Genomic DNA, 21393 nt, shown 5'->3' with positions numbered 1-21393 from the left:
AGGATGTGGAGAGGATCCAGAGGCAAGTGACTAAGATGATAGCAGGTCTATGGAATGAACTATATGAGAACAGGTTGAAGATTTGTGGGTTGCAGAAATTAGTTGATAGGCAGAAAAGGGGAGATATATTCAAATTGCTAAAGGGTTTCTATAGGATTAATTCAGAGGATATTTTTGAGATCAGGACTGGTGGTGGGAGAACTAGGGGACACCTATGGAAGCTGGGCAAGAGTGTGGTTAGCAGGGGTGTTAGAGCTGGGTTCTTTACTTTTAGAGTGGTAAATGAGTGGAATAAGCTGCCAGAGTCTGTTATGGGTGCTATGATGGTGAGAGAGTTCAAGGTAAGGTATGATAGATACTGTGAGAATGTCGTATAGTTGTGTGGACATGTTTTGGGCCTTCCTCGATGAATCTAAGGACTCCCTGGAGTCGCCCGTAATAATAATAATACTATAATGGCTCATATGTGGCAATAATAATACAGTGTAATAATAATACCCCTGTACTGTAATAATAAATTACAGAAATTATTGTGCTCTTTCTTTTAATTCAAACAAACAGAACATAAAAACAAACTCATACAAAAAGTTTAGACAGGAGATAGGAGAAATTTCAAAAAGAATATTAAAGGTTGCATCAATGTCTAGCTTACTGAAAGGGGTATTTCTGAGGCAAGAAGGTAGGCGAACATTAATCAGAAGATGATGATGGAGATGGTGCTAGAGAGAATGGAGTGGGTGCTGGAGACATTAGGATCAGATTCTGATGCTAGAGAGGATTGACCTGGTGTTCCAACTAACTGATGTTCTCACTAACTGCACGGTAAACCTTTGTAAACCGCTCAATGTTAGGATCTTGCTCCTCAAGCTTAGTAAATCCTGCTTCAATGAAACGAAAGGCTTCAGCTAATTCTTTTGTCATAAGCTTTCTTGGCTCTGGATCTTATGATTCTTCATGTTCTTGTGTTTCTATCAGCTACTTCTCTATCTCCATAGTCTTCATTGGTTAATTCTTGTGAATGGGACTCTAGTAAGTCAATGACATAATTTTCATTGATGTCCAATTGCAGTGCATTGCCACTATCCACCACAGTTTTTCTGGCTTCAGCGATGTCTTCTTCTGTGAAGCCATGAAAATAATCACAGAATTGAGGGTACAGTTCCCAAGGAAACTAGTTCCTGAATTAGTAATTTAAGAATTTAATTATTAATTATCCTTATGGGGAACCCGTTTGTTAAGTACGGAATGGCATAAGTCAGATGATCCGTAACTCGAGGACTTCCTGTATATAACTATTAAAGCATACATTGTAACTGCATTCCTTCCATCCCACACACACACAATACAGGGCATTTGCTTTAATGCAACTTCAACTTTCCAGTCTCCATATTTCCAGGAAACACGTATCTTCAAGTGAGCCAGAAGCCAATTTTTGTTACAGTCATAAACAGTTCAGTGCAATGTTTTAATCAAAAGGTGAGGTGAAAAAGAGGAAGGAGATTGCAAATATCAAACTGGTGTGTGGGAACCAAGCTTAGCAGTATATGCTAGTAAGAAGGGAAACGCTTGGTTTGGAACTCTCACTGCACTGTACACTCTAGCTGGAAACACTGATGCTTTTAAGGGAATTATTTTCTAAAAGTTGACACTTGAAGAATGATGAACTGTAATTAAAATGCAAGGTGCCTATGATCACCAAATAGTCATGTCTAAGCATTATATAGCTCAACGTTTTCCAAACTTTTCCTACAACGGAACACTTCACAAATCCTGAAATTTTCATGGAACACCTTGGTTATTTTGCAATGTATTAATTAATTGTTAATTTAGCTGATTTTTTATTAATAATTGATAATTAATTATTAATTAAACATCAATTAAACATAAACATCATTAAATTATTTGTGCTGATTTTCATTGACATATCTCATTCTGATCACCAAAAATTTATAATATTATTATAAGTACTTACGAGTGAATACAGACTTTTTCTCCTCTGTGCTGGTAGTTTTTCCTTCCTTTTGTACATCCTGGAGATCGCTTTGTAGGCTGGTGGTGGATAACTCACTATCTGTTGCGTCACAAACACCTTCAATAAGAGATTTCTTAATACCAAAATTAAACAAAGTCCCTTGTCATTTTTAGTGCTTGGCCGCACGAAGGAAGACTTGGTTTCAAGTCTAGTCGGCGACTAGAGGAAATTTTTCTAAGCCTTTTTTCGACCGGTTCCCGAGTTAGTCGATCTCTGGCACGGGCAAGCAGGTTTTTCCTCCTGGAAACTCGGGTTTTTCGTCCTGTAAACTCAAGAAAATCGACCGTAGAACCCACATTATTTCAGACATCAAATATATTGTGTTAGGGTTAGAGACCACGAGATGGCGGCACATTTGAGCCGTCTCTCTTCACTGTGTACTGCTTAATTAGTGATAGCCTTGGGCCATCTATCTCTGATTGGTACCAGTGGAGATTGAACTGCCCACTCAGTCTCCAAAAGTTAGATAGGGCTAAATGGCCTCGCCTATTCCCCGTATACGGGAATAAAAAGGCGTTAGCTGATTTAAAAAAAAAAAAAAGTTTTAGTGAAAAAAATTTTTTTATACTTCCTTGCTAATTCATATTAAAATTTAAATCTGCAGGCCTATTACTTTTAAAAAATCACTGCACTACGGTTTCGAAACTTTCACCCTACAATACGAACTTATGAAGAAAGTATTCAGTATTACTAGATTTGAGAACCGGACACAGACCACCTTGATCTTCAGTTTTAGTGGAAAAATTTTCTTTATACTTCCTTGCTGATTGGTCACTAATATTTGCAACACAGATGTTATTTCTTTTAGTTTTAAGAACAGAGGATATGCCGCCCATTGTTGTAATCGACTCGCAGGCAATTTTTATGATCGGTCATAAACAGCGGTATTCTCTTTCTCGATTGTTGAAAGATTTCGATGTGTGAAAATTAACGATAATTCATGAATATTTCCATGTTTAAAAATATGCCGCTTGGTCACTAACATTTGCTACACAGATATTATTAGGCATTCTGGGTCTGAGCTTTTCAACACATTCACGAATATTATTCTCCTCAGAATATTTCCACTATAAAATATTTATTCATGAAAAATGCTTAGAAAACTAAAATGACAAATTCCAGGAAAACTTCTCGCAGAAAACTTATTCACCTTCCATGGAACACAGTTTGGAAAACCTGGATATAGATCTTAAACTATGCAGATTGTGTATTAAGAAGTAGCCTTGTAGTGTTTATCTTTATCCCTCCTGGAAGGAATCTGTGGTGGAATCTTAGATTAATCATTCATAACAGTATTTCACCAGTTTGAATGAACAACAGATCATGAGCAATTGAACATAGTTGTAGAAACAATTTCAAATTTTAACTGAAAGACCTACTACTGTTCTAATAAGGTGTTCTCTATGGGCCAAATACCACTAAGTTAATTTGGTGAAGTCAGGTTGTGTTTGGTCTCAGAATGACTATCTCCCATATCTTTGGCAAATTAATGCAACCATACTTGCTGTGTGTGTGTGTGTGTGTGTGTGTGTGTGTGTGTGTGTGTGTGTGTGTGTGTGAGAAAGAGAGAGAGAGAGGAGTACTTCATTACTAATGCTAAAATAGTCTCTCAAATCTATAGTGAATTCTATGTAGCAAAGATGTCTTCTTCCATTTATTCCTGTATGAAGGAATATCCAAAGAATGGTTTGCAAGTCAAGACATACAGATGAATGCACATGTAAATTTCATCCAGGTGATATTAACAGATATTCCAGTCTGTATACAAAGCAGCCTAAACTTCAAGCGCAAGGATTTTTATATACTCTGGGATGTGCAAGAGGGTGAATTAGCTAATTGAATGAGATGTTTGACAGTGGCATGGAGACTATACATCCAACAAACTGATTATATTTCTTCCTATTGGTGTTGCTTATACTGTGAAGCACTGTGGATTAACCAACAATCCCTAAGGCAATACATATATATATATATATATATATATATATATATATATATATATATATATATGTGTGTGTGTGTGTGTGTGTGTGAAGAATGATTTACTCGGCTGTTGTACATTTTTATAAAGGGATTGAATGACTAGAACTGAGAGAAATGAAAACAAAGTTTATTAGTACGACACCACTTTCAGCCTGTATCAGCCTCCATCAGGTGCACATGAAAAAAAGTAAGAATATATATATATATAGGATTTTGATCAGTTAGGCAACAATTTTATTATAACAAAATAAAAAATGACGCCTAGCTAAACTATTATGCTACTACTGTCATGCATGGTGACAGTGTTCATTATACCCTCCATACACACACGACACTAAATTGATATGCAGAAAAAAAAGCTTGCTTTTTTTTATTGTAGTTAATTATTTATTCTAACTGTCCAGTTTAGAATCCCTCTTCCTCACCTCTTTCTCACTACATTTCAGGCTCAATGTAATGGTTAAATACCAGAATTCTTATAGTTTCCATTACTATGTGCTGTGTGTAAGTTAGTGCAAACTACCTTTGAAATTAACCTTGATAAAACCTTGATTCAGACTGAAAGTTTGAATTAGATATTCTACAAATTCCTTATCATGCATGTTGCTTACTGTTTAATATTTAAACAAAAAGCTCTAATTTTTGTTGACAAAGTACAACAACAGCACGGAAATAATATAGCATTGATATTTTCTTAAAACTTTATTAAGTTTACAATTGAAATATGAGATGAAAGCTGTAAACTTACCAGATTCCAATAAATTATTGGATGCTGATCAACAAAATCTGATTTAGCAAGACAATTATCCCCCTCATGCTCAAGAACATTTTCTACTTCTTTCCTTAATACTAATGGACTTAAGTAAGGCACTGTGATTGGCTCCAATGTGTGTAATAAATCATTTGTTCCTAAACGTCGCAAATCAACTCCTGAGGAATGTGCTGATAAAGATCCTTGAACATAATGAGATGGTTTTGAAGGTGCAGAACTGGCAGTGGGGACATCTGCATCATCTAATAAACTACCAACAGAATTATATGATGGACATGACTCAGCACGTTCCCATTTACAATCTTTTTTAGCAATATGACTATCATTTTTTAAAAATTTTACATCTGCATAAGTGGTCATTTCACTCACTTCCATACTGTTGACAGAAGATGGATCCTATCAGCAAAAAAATATATATAACTGTTTTAATCCATATCACATATGTATTTCATATATTTTAAATCAAAATACCTTCATGCTCAAACAAAATATGCTATATATGTGGCTCACAAAATTATGAAAACACAATGAATGGATACAAGCAATTTTAGAACCTTACCAGCTAAAACATGGTAATCTACCATTATATTAAACTATATGAGTAACAATGTATTTCCAAGATAAGTCAATCTTGCAACTTTGAAATAATATCACTGTTGGCATATGCTTGAGACTTCCATAGCAATTTACATATAATAATGTAGCTCAAACCAGCTGATACCCAGTACACTGGCTGTTTATAAACTAACACTGTAGTGAAAGCAGTCAGCTTTTTTATGCTGCTGACCTGCAACATAAAGTACTGGTGAAACAAATATTACCCATAGAACTGTCATGCAATAGTTTTCACATGGATATATATCATATATAAAATACAGTTTGACAATTTTTGGATTTTCTGAAAGTATCATGGCCAACATCACAACAAAATAGAAAGCAGCTCGAGTGATAGAACAATGAAACAAAAATGAATAGAAAAGAAATAACAATCTAAATAGCATAAAGTGGCATGCTGTTAGCTGAATTTATGGGTGAAGCAACTTAAATAAAGGTTGTGAAAATACTATATTCTGTCTTTTCATAGAGTTTGTTCTTTCAACTGGTTTGCCTGTTTTGCAGGATGAAAAATCCTGTCACTTCAATATGAGACCAGCTAACAAATTTGTAATACAAAAGCCCTTATAATGTCCTTTGAATCCTAGATGGGATTACAACATCTAAGTAGCATGCACATACAGGAGAAACTTTTCCTGCATCTTTACTGTTCTATTATCATAAATGCTTATAATTTTGCACATAATAAATATAACAATAAATTTAGCCCATGCATAGTGTTTATTTGCTATAGACCTTGTCTCTTTTGTGTGGGAATGATATTAATAAAAATAATATCATGCAGTAAATCCCTATGATAGTATCTCCACCTTATCATGGTGGAAGGGCTTGTATGTTCTAATGACTCACAGAACTAGGCTGTGGTAATGTGGATACCAGTATGGCTCCTCATGCTGGACAGGTCAAAGAATAGAGAATAGACTAAGAGAGATGCTCTCACCTAGGAAGATGGGGATTTCTATAACTGGCTGACCCATCTAATGCAAAAAAACCCACAAATTATAAAACCACACATTAGGTTTATAAACCAGACTGTTCACAATGGCAGCCAACTGGAACTGGCTAATGGACTAAACTGAACATGAAATATTATTATTATCAGAGACTTCCAGGGAGTCAAGGACAAACCAACTGTCATATCTTCTGTTAAATTCCTTCACACTAGATGTACTCACTACCCCTAAAGGCAAACTATTCCACACTCACTCACTACTCTCTAAGAGAAAACCTAGCTCTTAACCCTTTCTTGACTGTGAACAAACTAACTTCCATGGATGCCTCCACCCCCAGTGTTCTTTCCTCACCTTCCATATAACAAAGAAATTTCATCAATGATATCCTATGACATCCATTCAAAAGTTTATAGTCCATCATATCCCACCCCCTCTTTCTCCCATTAGCCAGAGTCTGTAATTCACATACTCACAATCTGTTGTCATAATCCGGATATAGTCTTTGTAATCTTCTTTGCACCCTTTCCACAGTTTCTTTATCCTATTATAACCCAGGAGACCAAATCTGTGCACAATAATCCAGATGTGGTCTTATCAAAACCTTATAAAGAGGCAAAATGACTTCCTAAACCTTACAGGTTCGCCTCAACATTGCAATTATCCTCTGAGTCATATTTGCAACTTTTGGAATGTGACCTTTTAACTTCAAATTCCTATCCACTAATACACCAAGATCCCTTAGTTTCTTGTAGCATAACTGCGCTAATATAATATCCGCTGGAAAATCCAATCAAGCCAAAGTGCATAACTTTACACTTACTAACATGAAACTGACAGCCATTTTGTTTGCCCAAATTTTTGCTTATTCAAATCATTTTGTAAGTGCTGAATATCAGTAGCATCATTAGCAAACAACTGCACATCTAACTTTTGACCCTGCCTAATGTCATTAATGTATAGATTGAACAATAATAGCTCAAGGACTAATCCTGAGGTACACCAGTGGTCACCTTAAATCTGGCAGATTCACACCCAACATATACTACTTTTTGATATCTGCCTGTCAACCATCTCCTGATTCAAGTCAAGAGTTTATATTCCAATCCCATATTCTCCAGCTTATGCAACTACCGTTTGTGTGGTATCCTATCAAATGCTTTAGAAAAATCCAACATTATCATAGTGTATTCCATTCCCTTTATCCAACTTGGCTGTAACATTGTTAGAAAATATGAGCAAATTGCTAAAACATGACCTTCCTTTAGTAAACCCGTACTGCTCCATGCAGAGTATAGAATGTTTGTCTACCCATTTCTGTATGCGAGTTCTTACCAACTTCTCTAAAATCTTCACTACCACACCAGAGATACTGATAGGTTGGTAGTTAGATACATCATATTTTGCACCACCCTTGTACAATGGAACAATAATATATTCCTTCCATTCCTGAGGTATCATCCCTGAGCCGAGACTTAAGTTATACAAACATGTGAAAGGCCTAGCCAATTTAGCTGAACACTCCTTTAACAAACAGGTTGATATTCCATCTATCCCTATTGACCAATTCTTATCCAAGTCATGCAGAAGCTTTTCAACCTCATTTTCATGAACTTCTAACTCTTCATCCAATGTAGCAGTAGCACAGTGCACCATGTTACATACACCTGGTTGATATATATTAGCAAAGTGAGCATTCATTAACTGAACAATCTCATTATATCTGCATTCAACAAAGTTATTCTTTCACATTCATTCTTTCTTTTGCTTGTGGCATAACGATAAAATTCTTTTGGATTGCCTTTAGCTTGCATGGTCAATTTCTCTTCATACTCTAATTTAGCTTTCTGCACAATACTCGTTACTTTTCTGGCCTAAGTTTATAGTCTTTGTGAATCATCTTGTGAATCTCTTACTTCACTCCCAAACTATTTATTCTTCAAACACTAGGGATGCATTCAGATACTGCCTCATTTAAGCACTTTTTCAAAGATTTGCAAGTATTGCTGACATTTTTCCTATTCAGTAACTGATACCATGGGAGCAAAGATAGTATTCTAAGTTGATCGTAATTTCCACCTTTGTAGTTCAGCATGTAACCTGTTTTAATTGACGCATTAATACATTTATATAAAAAAATGTTGTTTAAAACTTATCTACAATGTGTCACTGATGAAACAGCAAATTTGTCTTAACTATTTCATTTATTGTATGCACATGTTCACAAGAATATAGTAATTTTATTACTGCAAATATTTCAACTAGATACTAACTGGTCGTCATCATCAGTGCATCAGCATAATCACAAGGAGAAGCTCTCCAAGCAAAAAATCCAGTCCACACAGACACACCCTTATTAACCTCACTTCTACACAACTTCCAAGGATGACCTCTAGTTCTCTATTTGTCATGCATTAAAAAATTTCTTTCATGTCACTCTTATATAATAAGATATAATATACCCTTTAATAACTTAAATTTCAATCATGTCTCTTCCCTTCAATCTGTCCTCAGAGGAAGCGTTCCACAGACCTGTCACCAGCTTGGTCACTCATCTCTGAGTTCTCTCCAGCAGCTCCCAATTAAGAACAAATCCAGGTGGCCAAATATGTGCACAGTAATCAAGATGAGGCATAATTATAAGCTTGTAAAGTGGGACAATAATCTTCCTCTCTACCTGTTAGTGTGATTTTCAATATCTAAGTAATCATTACAGTTTTTCTGCTAAATGTCTCTATATATGAGTTGCCCAGTTCTGAAGTTATTTCAGGTGCCAACTGTTGCTTACACTTGGATAAAGGATTAAACCAAGAATATAATATCTTTGCATCTTTAATTTATAGTATAACCAAGTGAAAAAACTTGCAACATACATTGCTTAATTTATTAACAAATTACCTTTTTTTGAAACATTATTTCTCTCATTTTTGCCATGCTTTAAATGATATTAAGTGATATATAATTTTTTTATTTTTGATTGTAAGTTCAGAAAGGAATAAAGGAAAATAAAATGATTTTCCCGTGAAACATTTAAGAGAGGAGGCGAGAAATTTTGAAAGGTTGTAAGTTGGAGAATCAATACCTTCGAACTATGGAGCGAAGAGGAATATTTTCTTTGTGAATTTTAGGAATTTCCTTTACTAAAAACTCCAGACTTTATTTCCAAGCTTAAGGACTTTACAATCACAAAATCAGATATTATGGCTAGCTTTCACATAGTATCTTTATTCACAAATGTTCCTACCGAAGAGGTACTTGCTCTTTTAAAGAACAAAGTCACGAAGAAAATCTTCACCTTACTGACACACTGCATCTCCTCAGGCTATTTCAAATTTGAAGACTCCATATACAAGCAGAATTCACGATTAGCTATGGGCAACCCTTTATCTCCATAGCCAACATTTACCTAGAGAACTTTGAGGAGAAAGCCATTTCATCTTCTACTTAAAACCTAAGGTGTGGTTTTGCTACATAGACAACATTTTCTTAATCTGGGAACATGGTCTGGATACTCGGAGAGTATCCAGAACACCTGAATAATATTCATCCTAATATCAAGTTCACATCTGAGTTAGAGGTTGATGGCTCTCTTTCTTAGATATTAAACTTACCTGGTCGACAGAACAACTCAAGTTCTCCATTTATAGGAAACCAACTCATACAGAGAGATACCTTCATGCTGACTCACACCATTATCCTCTGCAGAAGTTAGGTACCATCTCTACCCTGGGTCACCGAGCCTGGTCTCTTCTTTTGGATGAACAGGAACTTAAAAAATAAACTTCAAAGTAAATTCTTACTTAATGGCTACTCAAAGAAGACTATAGACAAATTATTGTTTAACCCTCATCAATGACATAACAAAGATACCACTATTTCTAAAGGCAGTTTTCTATGCCATAATATCAGTTCTATTGTTGTGTCGTTATTTATGCAAATTCACTTAAATCGTATCTATCAAACTTACTATGCAGTTGCTCTAAGTACTGGCCTGGATTTTTGGTCCTATCTCCTTTTTAGGCATAAACACATTTATATTTTTTAATGACTGTGCCAGTCTATTCCCTATAATAATAAAATGCACTATTCAGGGAGACAATTCCAATAACCCAAAAATATAAATACCTGCTAACTCCTTCAGACAGTCATGGCATGGCAAAACCTCTCAACTTAACCTTAACATCCCGCGACAAATTCGTAATTTTAGAGTGGTGAGTTGACACTCTTAGTCAGGCAAGACTCAGTTTGGGGTAAAAATACATGTTTATTTTACAACTTTAAATACACTATACAATTATATAAGTTCACTCTTGCTAAGATTACTATCATACATAAAAGCTAAGTTAGGAAACTTGATTCTTTCAAGGGCTGCCTAATGCATGCAAAATTTTAATCTAGTAAATTGCTAAACTTAATCTTCATTAACAAACTTCACTCATCTAACAATTCCCTCTATAAATCTGGAGACACTAAGTTAAATTATCATTAATTTATGGCTCATAATTCCTCTCTCTACAATTCTGTTAAACTCATTTAAACAATCTCGATATCTGGTTATAGCCTACTGGGACAATCACTTAAGAGTTCACTAGTTAACATTATCCTGACATTTCATACTTCTTGCATCTAAATTTCTTCATACAAATAGGCTCCCAAAACATAAATAACAAACGTTTACATTACCTTCACTCGATTACGGAATGGGTCTGCTGGTTAATACTGTTGTGGAAGTACCCGAGGTTCGATTCCTTGTTTGGATCACGTGTGGTGTTAAATTCCCGCTAAGTGGCTATCCTCTATCTGCTCAATGGCTACCTTTGTCATCTGAGGACTTTACAGGAAGATCTATGACATAGCACCCGCTTGTAATGAAAGCGTTAGCTGCGTCGTGCTGGAATTCCATCCGTAGTTTCATGGACTGCCCGATTCAAACTTCCCGCTGCCATGCATCCTCGCCCACTGTTCTGCCTGGAAACCACTACCTCGATTGGACCTCCTCACGACCTCGAATCCCGGGGAAAAAAGCTTTCTTCCTCCTCCTCCTGCAATCACTTATATTATTCATCACATAGTGCCCCCTATCTCCTCCTGTGCGGCTAGTCTCGATCTCCGATTAGTCAGCACTTTTTCTGTGGTAGGAATCACGGAACTGTTATTACGCACACCTGTTCCTAGTATTATGCAGCCTCAGGCGCTTACACTAACACGTACCAAACCTTTGGACCCACTCTTACACTTTGTTCAGTGAAATATTCAAGTTAATTTCAGCTGCACTGTATAATACTAAATTTTGATTTATAATTCATTTAAAAAAATCTAAATAACACAATATAATTCCAATCTGTTATACTTCTTCACAATCAGGTACTCTGGGATAGAACTGACAATATTCACCATTGTTGTGACGAGATAGAGAGAAAAATTATAGAATCTAAAGCAATAATACTCAACCCCATCCATATTAACAACAACCTAAGCTACAGCCTACTGGACTCTCACAGTTCTACTATTCAATATTGCCATGTTCGAGATCTCATAAGCACACATGTGCACAATAATACAACTAGAGTTTGTTTGAGATGTCTTTTAGTTTTGTTTTTTAAAATACAGTTCCTTTTCAGTTATTATGGTATTTATTTGATGTGCACCTGAAGAAGTCGTCCAGTTTTAGAAGCAACTAGTCGTGCAAATAAAGTTTTTTATTTTAACCTAGGTTCAAGTCATTCAATATTATAGAATATATATATATTATTATTATTTCACACCTCCAGGGAGTCCAAAGACTCATCGAGGGAGGGTGTGCCAACAGCATCGAACAATTGGTCCCCTTTCAACTACTAACCGCACTCAAACTTACTTAACTGAGATATTAGTAGCAGAGGCTCTATCAATCGACCAATCTTTGCCGGCAAATATATATAATTTTTTTTTAAACTAGTTCTCCTTCTAGACACACTGTAGAAGTTACCTCTCCTCTAAGCAATTCATCACACTACCATCTCAGAACTACTAATCACTTTTTTTTTTTACATTCTCTGTGCAACGTTTTCCATTTTTTTTTTTTTTTTTTTGCAACTTCTACTTTGCATCTCTACACATCTATTTAACCACCACTTGATTTATCCTTGTGATTGAGGGTATGAAGTGATACTGCTTCTCTCAAACAATCCCTAATCACTTCCCATACACTACTAACATGCTTTACTTATAGCTTCTTGAGCCATGGCACCATTCCAAGTTGCCTCCTAAGTCTTTCATAATTACCAGCTTAATATTTCAGTATGAATCCTTTCTTGAGAGAGAATTTCTATATTTATCATTCTCCCAGAACAAGACTGCATGGTCGCTTTCCCAAACTGGAGGCAGAGTGTCTATCTTCATGGATAGATCTGATACTATTACCAAATCCTGCATTCTAAAAACCTCTGGTCCCCTTATTGTTTCAGGTAATTATCCCTTAGCAACTATATAAATCCTACTTCCACCTTGCCATGTCCCCCATTCCTCCCTCCAATCTCTCCACATAGTCTGCATGCCCTCACTGTGCTAATCTGCCAAAGCATGGTATCCACATCTTCTTGTGGACCTACTAGTCTAAAGCAGCAATTAAGAATATTCTCGTGGAAAGGCTTAGAAGTTGGTTATACATTCTTACTAAATAGCTTAAAGAAATTACAACATACTATAGAATATACATTAAAATAAATTTTAATACACTTCCAATATTTCGGCAATGTCACGTTGACATTATCATAGGAACTTAAATACAAGACGTGCACACGAGCACAACACACAGTAAATGAGGAACAAAGCAGGAAGCTATTATTTCTCCTAAAAGTCCTGATGGTGCCCCCTAGCGTTCAATGTTGGTATTCTTGGCCGATTGGGCTGAAGGTCTTCTAATGTAGGTTTCCCAAATTTGGAGCAGTCTCATGCAACCAAATTTGTTTAGGTTTGGATTGTTTCTTAGGTTCCATGAATAGCCTTTCGTATTTGAATTTACTATGGTGTATTACCGTGGGTTTCTTCCAGCGTATTCTATGGCAGGAATCCAACGCATGGTCTGCAAGACCAGAGTGGCTGTATTAGTGAAACCAGATGTAGTCCTTGTGTTTTGAAATTCTAATATTAACTGTCCTGCCTGTTTGGCCAAAGTAGGACAGCTTACAGCTACAAGGGACTTGGTATACACCAGGTAGGTCTGGGGGGGTTGGTCTTTAGTGGAGCAGATAAGGCATGTCAATTTTTTATTATAAGGTCTGTAACAAGAAGTTAAGTCACGTTTTTTTAGGATTTTTGTAATTTTTTCCGAGGTGCCTCGGATATAGGGAATGGTGATGGATTTAGACTAATCCTTGTTGCGAAGGGAATTGTGGTTTATTCGTTTTAATATTTTTTGGATTTTTTTTTTTTTTTTTTTTGGGGGGGGTGGGGGTAGCCATTGGCTAAGAAAGTGTTGAGAATGTGGTTAGGGCATTGTCATTTGAACAGATAAGTTTAGCCCTGTTGTGCAGGGTCTTAATGACTCCATATTGTTGTGAGGGGGGGGGTGATGGGATTGTTAGTGAATATATCTGCCTGTATGGGTGGGTTTTCTATCAACTGAGAAACCAAGGTTCCATCAGGCTGGTGGGTGACTAGTGTGTCCTAAGAAAGGAAGGCAGTTGCTTTTTCTTCTTCCAGGGTGAACTTAATTCTGGGGTGTTGGTTGTTTAAGTGTGTTAGGAAGGAGAGGAGTGCAACAGAGCCATGTGGCCAAATAGCGAACACATCATAAACATAGTGAAGCCATATGGTTGGTTTTTGTGGGCAGAGTTTAAGGCTTTCTCTTCAAAAGTCTCAATATAAAAGTTGGCCAAGCCAAACAAAATAGCCTGAGTTTATTGTGAACTGACATGGTAGTCAACCTTTCATCAATTAGTTTGAAACCTGAAGCACTCGACGCTCTCTCACGTGACCGCAACTTTGCTATTGCGTTCAGAAGAATACCCACTGAAGACATTATGATACAAATTGAACAGGGGATACAACACCTTCCAAACCACGTCACCAATGATATTAGACTGGATGTGGCTTGTGTTCTGACCAAAGCAAAACCACCAAAAACCAACATGCCCAATAAGGAAATGAAATCTCTGCAAGAATTAAAGAAAAACAAGGAAATAATAATCACCAAAGCGGATACAGGGAACGCCACAGTATTGCTTAACCAAAAGGATTATGCAGGTAAGCTGAATGCTCTATTGTTAGATCGGGCTACTTACCTGCCTATCGAGTACAATCCCACCAACTCACAAATTAGAAAACTCCACAGGCTCCTTAAGAAGATCACTTCTTAAGGCCTGTAGAAGTCACTATACCCCCCCCCCCCGTATTTATGGACTCCCAAAAACACATAAAGTAAATGTGCCATTACGTCCCATAGTGGATGGTATTGATTCCCCCACATACAAACTAGCTAAACATTTGGCCAAAGCCCTCACACGCTATACTGGTAACACACCTTCACACATAAAAAACTCAGCCCACTTCAAAGCCAGCACAGAAAACTTTACACTCAAACACGCTGACGTAATGTAATAGTCAGTTTTGATGTCTCAAAGAATCCTTAGAGCTAATCCAAGTGAAATTTCCTCCTGATATCACAGCCCTATTTCAGTTCACAATGAACTCAGGCTATTTTGTTTGGCAAGGAAAATTCTACAAACAAATAGAGGGGACAGCCATGGGTTCTACACTCTCCCCACCCTTGGCCAACTTTTATATGGAGACTTTTGAAGAGAAAGCCCTAAACTCTGCCCCATAAAAACCAACTATATGGCTTTGCCATGTTGATGATGTGTTCGCTATTTGGCCACATGGCTCCGATGCACTCCTCTCCTTCCGAACACACTTAAACAACCAACACCCAGAATCAAATTCACCCTGGAAGAGGAAAAAAACAACTGCCTTCCTTTCTTAGACACACTAATCACCTGCCAGCCTAATGGAACCTTGGTTTTCTAAGTTTACAGAAAACCCACCCATACAGGCAGATACATTCACCAACAATCCTACCAACCCCCCTCACAACAATATGGAGTCATTAAGACACTACACAACAGGGCTAAACTTATCTGTTCAAATGACAATGCCCTAACCACAGAACTAAACTACATTCTCAACACTTTCTTAGCCAATGGCTACCCCCTAAAATCTTTCTTAATCAACCAATCTCGAAAACTTCTCTCCTTTATTTATGATACTTCTGGAATTCATGTACATGCATTTCAATATCCTCTTGAATCCACAGTTACCTTGCATAATGCTATTACCAACCCATTCAGATTCGAAACTTGTAAAACTTAATTTGGCACCGCATAACTGTTTTTGTACACATGCACTTTGATTTATCCTAGTGGTGGCTGAATCCACAATTGACTGCCCCCCCCACCCCGAACTCCTTCTCCTCCTGTAGTACTTCTAGTTTCCCCGATTGTGTATTTCCAACCTCTTGCTAAACATCTAGCTCCAAAACCGTTCAAATGCAGTTCATTAGGCATATACAGTATGGTGCTGAATAACTACAATGATATATGTTATGGAGTAAACAGGTTTATTAACAAAGAAATATTTGTTTACACATGATGATATGTACATCCACAAATATCAGTGGAATCTTGCTCAAAATGAAGGATTAACAATGACAGATTAAATGGGCACTTCGTCTTTCAAGGCGGATTTCATAGCACATGCAAAGGTTCTCTGTCATCTTGGAGAACAAGGGTTGAGACATCTGTTTGATATATTGTGCAATTTTATCTCTTAGTTCATCAAGGTTTGAAGGCAGGTCATGATGAAATACCCATTCCTTCAACATACCCAAAATGAAGGCATCAAGTGATGTGAGATAAAGAAAATGTGAAGGATATGGGAATTCCATGAACCTCAAAATGAGGCAGGGGAAGTGTTCTGATAAATAGGCAATAGAACCACGTGATATGTGACAGGTTGCTCCATCCTGTTGGAATACCTGTGCATGAAATGGAATGTTTTATGCATGACACATCCTATGCAAATCCTGGGTGAACAGAACCAACACGTTCTTGATGCAGTGTTCACTATTCAATGTCATAGTTACACCACCCTCTTCAATGAAGTAAGGCCCAATTATGCCATGGCCAGAAACTGCACGCCATGTGACCTCATTGTGAAGAGGTTTCTCTTGGACATATTCAGGTCTCAAGAAACCTGTTTGTTAGTCTGTTTACATGACCACTTAGATGGAAATGTGCTTTGTCCAAGAACCAGACATTATGGAGGAAGGATGGATCTTCATAGACATTTGCCAGCACGTGCCCATAGCATTATGCAGCATAATCCATTGCTGTTAAACACTGATCCACCTGGATGACATACAAAAAGGCACCCAACTACTTAAGGATTCTCTGTAGTGACTGCCTCAGTATCCCAAGTTTTATTGCTGATTGCCACGGATTGCATTTTGGAGTGTTAACACTTGCTCCAGCACATGCTGTGATTCTCATTTGTGTTAAAAGTTCATGTCTCCCAGAATGCCCTTTGCATTGCAACAAAGCACTCCCAGTATGTCAGAACCTCTTGATTAAGGCAATGATGACACTATTGTGTGGGGCACACTTGAGGAAATGATGAACAAACTGACTGCTCACCAACATGTTATAGGCTTGGACCATTTGCTGTACCAACTCAGTATGAATGAAAATAGTACTCATCAATAAATGTCTTTTCTTCCATTGCTACAGCTAAATAATGTAATGGTGTAAACTCTACATGCACTTTTCTATTAATGTGCATGCAGTCAAATTGCATATCTAATAGCACATGTATTTAAAGAGGTATCTAAGTTCAGTACTTTTTTTTTTGCACCATACCACAAGTCCTTTTGTTCATCACATTTAATCCATACATCTATAAACTGCATATCAATCTTCTGCACAATATTTATGGCCCCTCAAATCAGTACTATCATACCAAGGCAGTAAGACTCATGATCTTTAATGTCCCACTCTTCTTTTTTTCATGCCAGTTCATGCCAGTCAAAACAATTCTTTCATTTCAGCGTTCTGCAAAATAGCATCCTCAATCTTCACACCTGCTTTTGTCACTTTCTCATTAAGTACACCTCTTATCATCGCAACTCCAAACAACACCTTCTCCTTTCTTCCAGTTTCTCACACTTTCATAACTTTCCAATTAATTTTTTCTTCCATTTGTCCTCATGCTTCCACACACCAATCAGTTCTCTAGTCACTCTAGCTCATGTTTGGTCCTGTGAAAGACTCTGAGCTATTTCTCTCATTATTGTCACCTTGTCATCCACACAACATCAGCTACTTCTTTCCTACTCTCATTTATATTTCATCCACTATTGTTCACTCCTTCCACATTCTCTACAACACTTTCATTATCTGCCCCACATCATTAATATTAGTTACTCCATTCTTCTGCTTTCCACAGAACTCTCATTTCTTTCACTCACACACAAAAAATTTTTGACATACCTTCTCTCCACTCTCACTTTCATACCATAAACCATTTACCTTTGGCAATGGGCACACTGAATACACTACATCATATGAAATCCCTCATGCTAAACATAAGGTAAATCTCAGTGAACAAGGAAGCTTTGGCTGCAATTTCCTCATATGCAATTAGGGCATTAATAATGCTTTTGAACGATACTGAGTATTAAAACAAACAAACAAATAAACAACCTGTCCACCCAAAATATAACAGCATTTCAAAGTGCCTCAAATTACAACTCTATAAAACCATTGTTATACCTAAAGCAACATATGGTGCCAAGACCTGGCACTCAATCAGAAAGAAATACAGAAAATCAAAGCATTCAAAATGAAATGCTTAAGAAAAATAAGACATCATAGTTATAATTCTTAAAAAGCAATTAAGATGGTTTTGGGCACCTCCAGAGAAAAATCCTTTCAAAGATTATCAAATATAGTCTTGAATGGAATAAATGGAGGAAGATGATCAAGAGGTAGACCAAAAAGTATTTATCTAACAGTCTTTGAAGGAAAGGTTGCAATTATTGAGCTTCAGAGAGATGACAGAAATAGAACCAGATGGCAAAGATTTGCGCATGGGGAACTTAGCCTTTCATCTGACGGATGAGAAAGAAGAAGAAATTTGCCACTATGACAAGTTATTCTTTGTCCTTAGAAGTTCATTAAGATGGAAATGGTTGTATATCAGAAAGATATCACGGAAAACATGATTTTTATGTACTATGATGCTCCACATACACTGGATGGATAGGTAAGGCCATCCTGGAAAAGAGTTTTTCTGATAAAGTATTTACTACCAACTCTGCTGGTGGGGACCATCAGCTAGATTATTTGCTAATCTTCTAAGCAATAACTATTATAGTATAAAACACTTATGTTTGGATTTTTCCAAAGACAAGTATTTAATACTGTGTTTGTTTATTAGTAAGGGCATGTGCAAAGAGAATTAGGAAATGAGGACAGCATTAATTATGGAAGTCGATATGCATTTGATAAGGGCACTCTTGATTCAGCAATCTCAACACATTTCATGCTAAAATAGTGAGGGGAATGTGTATATACTGTGATTTTGTTAAAGTATTTAGGATATGACCTAAATGCATATTTATGCATATGACCACCATCATCATTCTAAGGGACAGTCCCTGGCTATCCTCTTTGGTAGATTACACTCTCTTCCAATTAATCTAAACAACACCTCCAAGAATGTATAAGTCTTATTCTTTTCACTGGTATCTTTCCTTCTAATTTTTCTGTCTAATTACTGTTTGAAAAGTAACATTGTGTGTGTGTGTGTGTGTACTCCACTTTGACCTTAATATGAAGGTCAAAATGTCGGGAAATTAAAATAATTATTTTTAACATGGTTTTAGTCTACATAATTTGTCTGAAATAAATGCTGATCAATGTGTACAGGTGATCAGCTTTCATTTCATTCTTTTCACAAAAGGAAAGGCTTTTAATATGTTTATAATCCATTTGTCATGTCTCCATATGTGCCCCAGGAATTTCATCTTTCTTTCTATGATGGTCATCTTCATTACTCGGCTCACTTTTACTTCACGTAAGACTTCTTTGTTTTTCCAGCTGAGGAAGTGGATCCTTGGATGAGTTGAGTAAGTTCTTTGATTTTGCAGGAGGTTTAAAGGTGGTAAATATAATTTCTTGGTTTAAAAAGAGGTAAAGAGAGGTTTAAAACAGAATACTACAGAAATACAATCTTAAAGCTACCTTTAAACCTCCTGCAAAATTAAAGAACTTACTCAATTCATCCAAGGATCCACTTCCTCTGATGGCCCTGGAGTATACCACATTCATTGCGCCTGTAATTTGCCCTATATAGGGGGAACAGGATGCACGATTCCTATCTGAAAAAAGGAACATAAACAACACATTAAATTTAAAAACTATGGTAAAGCCAGCCTTTCTGATCATGCCCTGAATACATAGAACTGACTGAAAAGTCACCTATTGTTTACATCACACCAAAAAGTGGTATGAACATAAATTTAAGAGGCCTGTGAAATTCTTATCAACCACCCTGATCTTAACAATAATGATGGTCTAAAAATCCCAGGAATATGGAAGGCACATAATCTGCCTGCATAACCTTTCTGCCTTAGAGTCAATTGTAAATAGGATTATAGGTAATCCATTGGGCTGAAGTTCTCATAATGAAGGTCTCCCAAATTTGGGGCAGTTTCATGCACCCAAATTTGTTGAGGTTAGGAAAGTTTTTTAGAGCTGCTGAAGATTCTTTGAATAATCTTTCGTATTTAAACTTGCTGCGATGGATTATTTTTGTCTTCTTCCAACGAATTTTATGGTGGGTATCTAAGGCATGGTCTGCCAGCCCAGAGCGGCTGTACTGGTGAAACCGGATGTAGTCTTGGTGTTCTGAAATCCTGATATTTGTTGTTCTGCCTGTTTGGCAGAACTAATTAGCCCGCAAGAGGGCACCATTAGGACTTTAGGAACAAAATTAGTGTCTTAATTTCTTCCTCATTTGCTTTGTTAGTTCCTTTAGTGCACATACCATATCTTTATATTCCTGAAGATGACAATGTGACATTGTCGAAATATAGAAGTGATTCATTAAAGTTATCTTTAATTAATTTACTTTATATGCGTTGTTAATTCCGTAAATTAATTACCAGTTATGTCTAACCAACGTATAAGTCTTACCACTAGAATATAGGTAATCCAGGATCTTAACTCTAACATAACTCTCATGTTAATTTAGAACATCACTTTTGCTGTAATAAAACTATCTATATGAAATTTTTCACAGGTGTTGTCATAAATAGAATATAGCTTTGATGTACAGTGGTATCTCGCTAATCTGAACTAATAAAAACCAAGCTCGTTCGAATTAGCGAATTTTCCCCCAAGAGGCAACAATAACTAGTGTTTAAGACAAAAATAATCAGATTCTAATGATACATCAATTTAATTCGGTAAATAAATGAATTAACTGATAGAAAAAATGCTGTCCTGTAATATGAAACTTAAAAAATAATACAGTACACAAGTTTATTTTAATAAAAAATTTAGTTTGTATGTATCTGGATTGTTGAGGATTCTGATTTAATCAAATTGCATAGCTCAGTACATAACTTAATTTGCATAAAATATATCACTTTCTTATACACAACACAAAAAAAAAAGTTTCACAAAATAACACAAAAAAAATATTTTTTTAAATTTCTTTGTTAAAAAAGTTACTGATTTTCTTTTGCTTCTTGGAAGCTAAACTTTTTTTCAAATGCTTCTTCTCGGAGCTGCATTAGCAATAAAATTTTGGGGAATGGTGTATCATTCTGCTTACTATACACATTAAAAACATCAACTGCTCATGTTTTACTTTTTTTTTTCTTCGAATTCTTTATCATCATCATCATCTGCTAATTCATTCTGTAGCATCATATTTATAATTTCAGCATCTGATTTGATTTCGAATTCACTTTCGGTTCTACCTGTAATCCATTCCGTAAC

At 36.3% G+C, this 21393-nt stretch overlaps 1 protein-coding gene across 2 annotated transcripts in view; it reads right to left on the bottom strand.

Moving 5' to 3' along the window:
* The window catches only part of Crag (DENN domain-containing protein Crag), a 718705-nt gene that overhangs the window by 90711 nt on the left and 606601 nt on the right, over positions 1 to 21393 (bottom strand). For both annotated transcript variants that reach the window (XM_090406570.1, XM_090406571.1), the window contains exon 28: positions 4764 to 5183. In XM_090406570.1, coding sequence (XP_090262696.1) covers positions 4764 to 5183 — 420 coding nt within the window. The remainder of the gene's footprint in view (positions 1 to 4763; positions 5184 to 21393) is intronic.

This window comes from Typopeltis vanoorti, chromosome 16 (assembly GCF_054136105.1).
Source record: "Typopeltis vanoorti isolate ZY-2024b chromosome 16, IOZ_Tvanoo_1.0, whole genome shotgun sequence".
NCBI lineage: Eukaryota > Metazoa > Arthropoda > Arachnida > Uropygi > Thelyphonidae > Typopeltis > Typopeltis vanoorti.
Note: the sequence above shows the minus strand (reverse complement) of the source record. Positions and strands in the feature narration are given on the sequence as shown.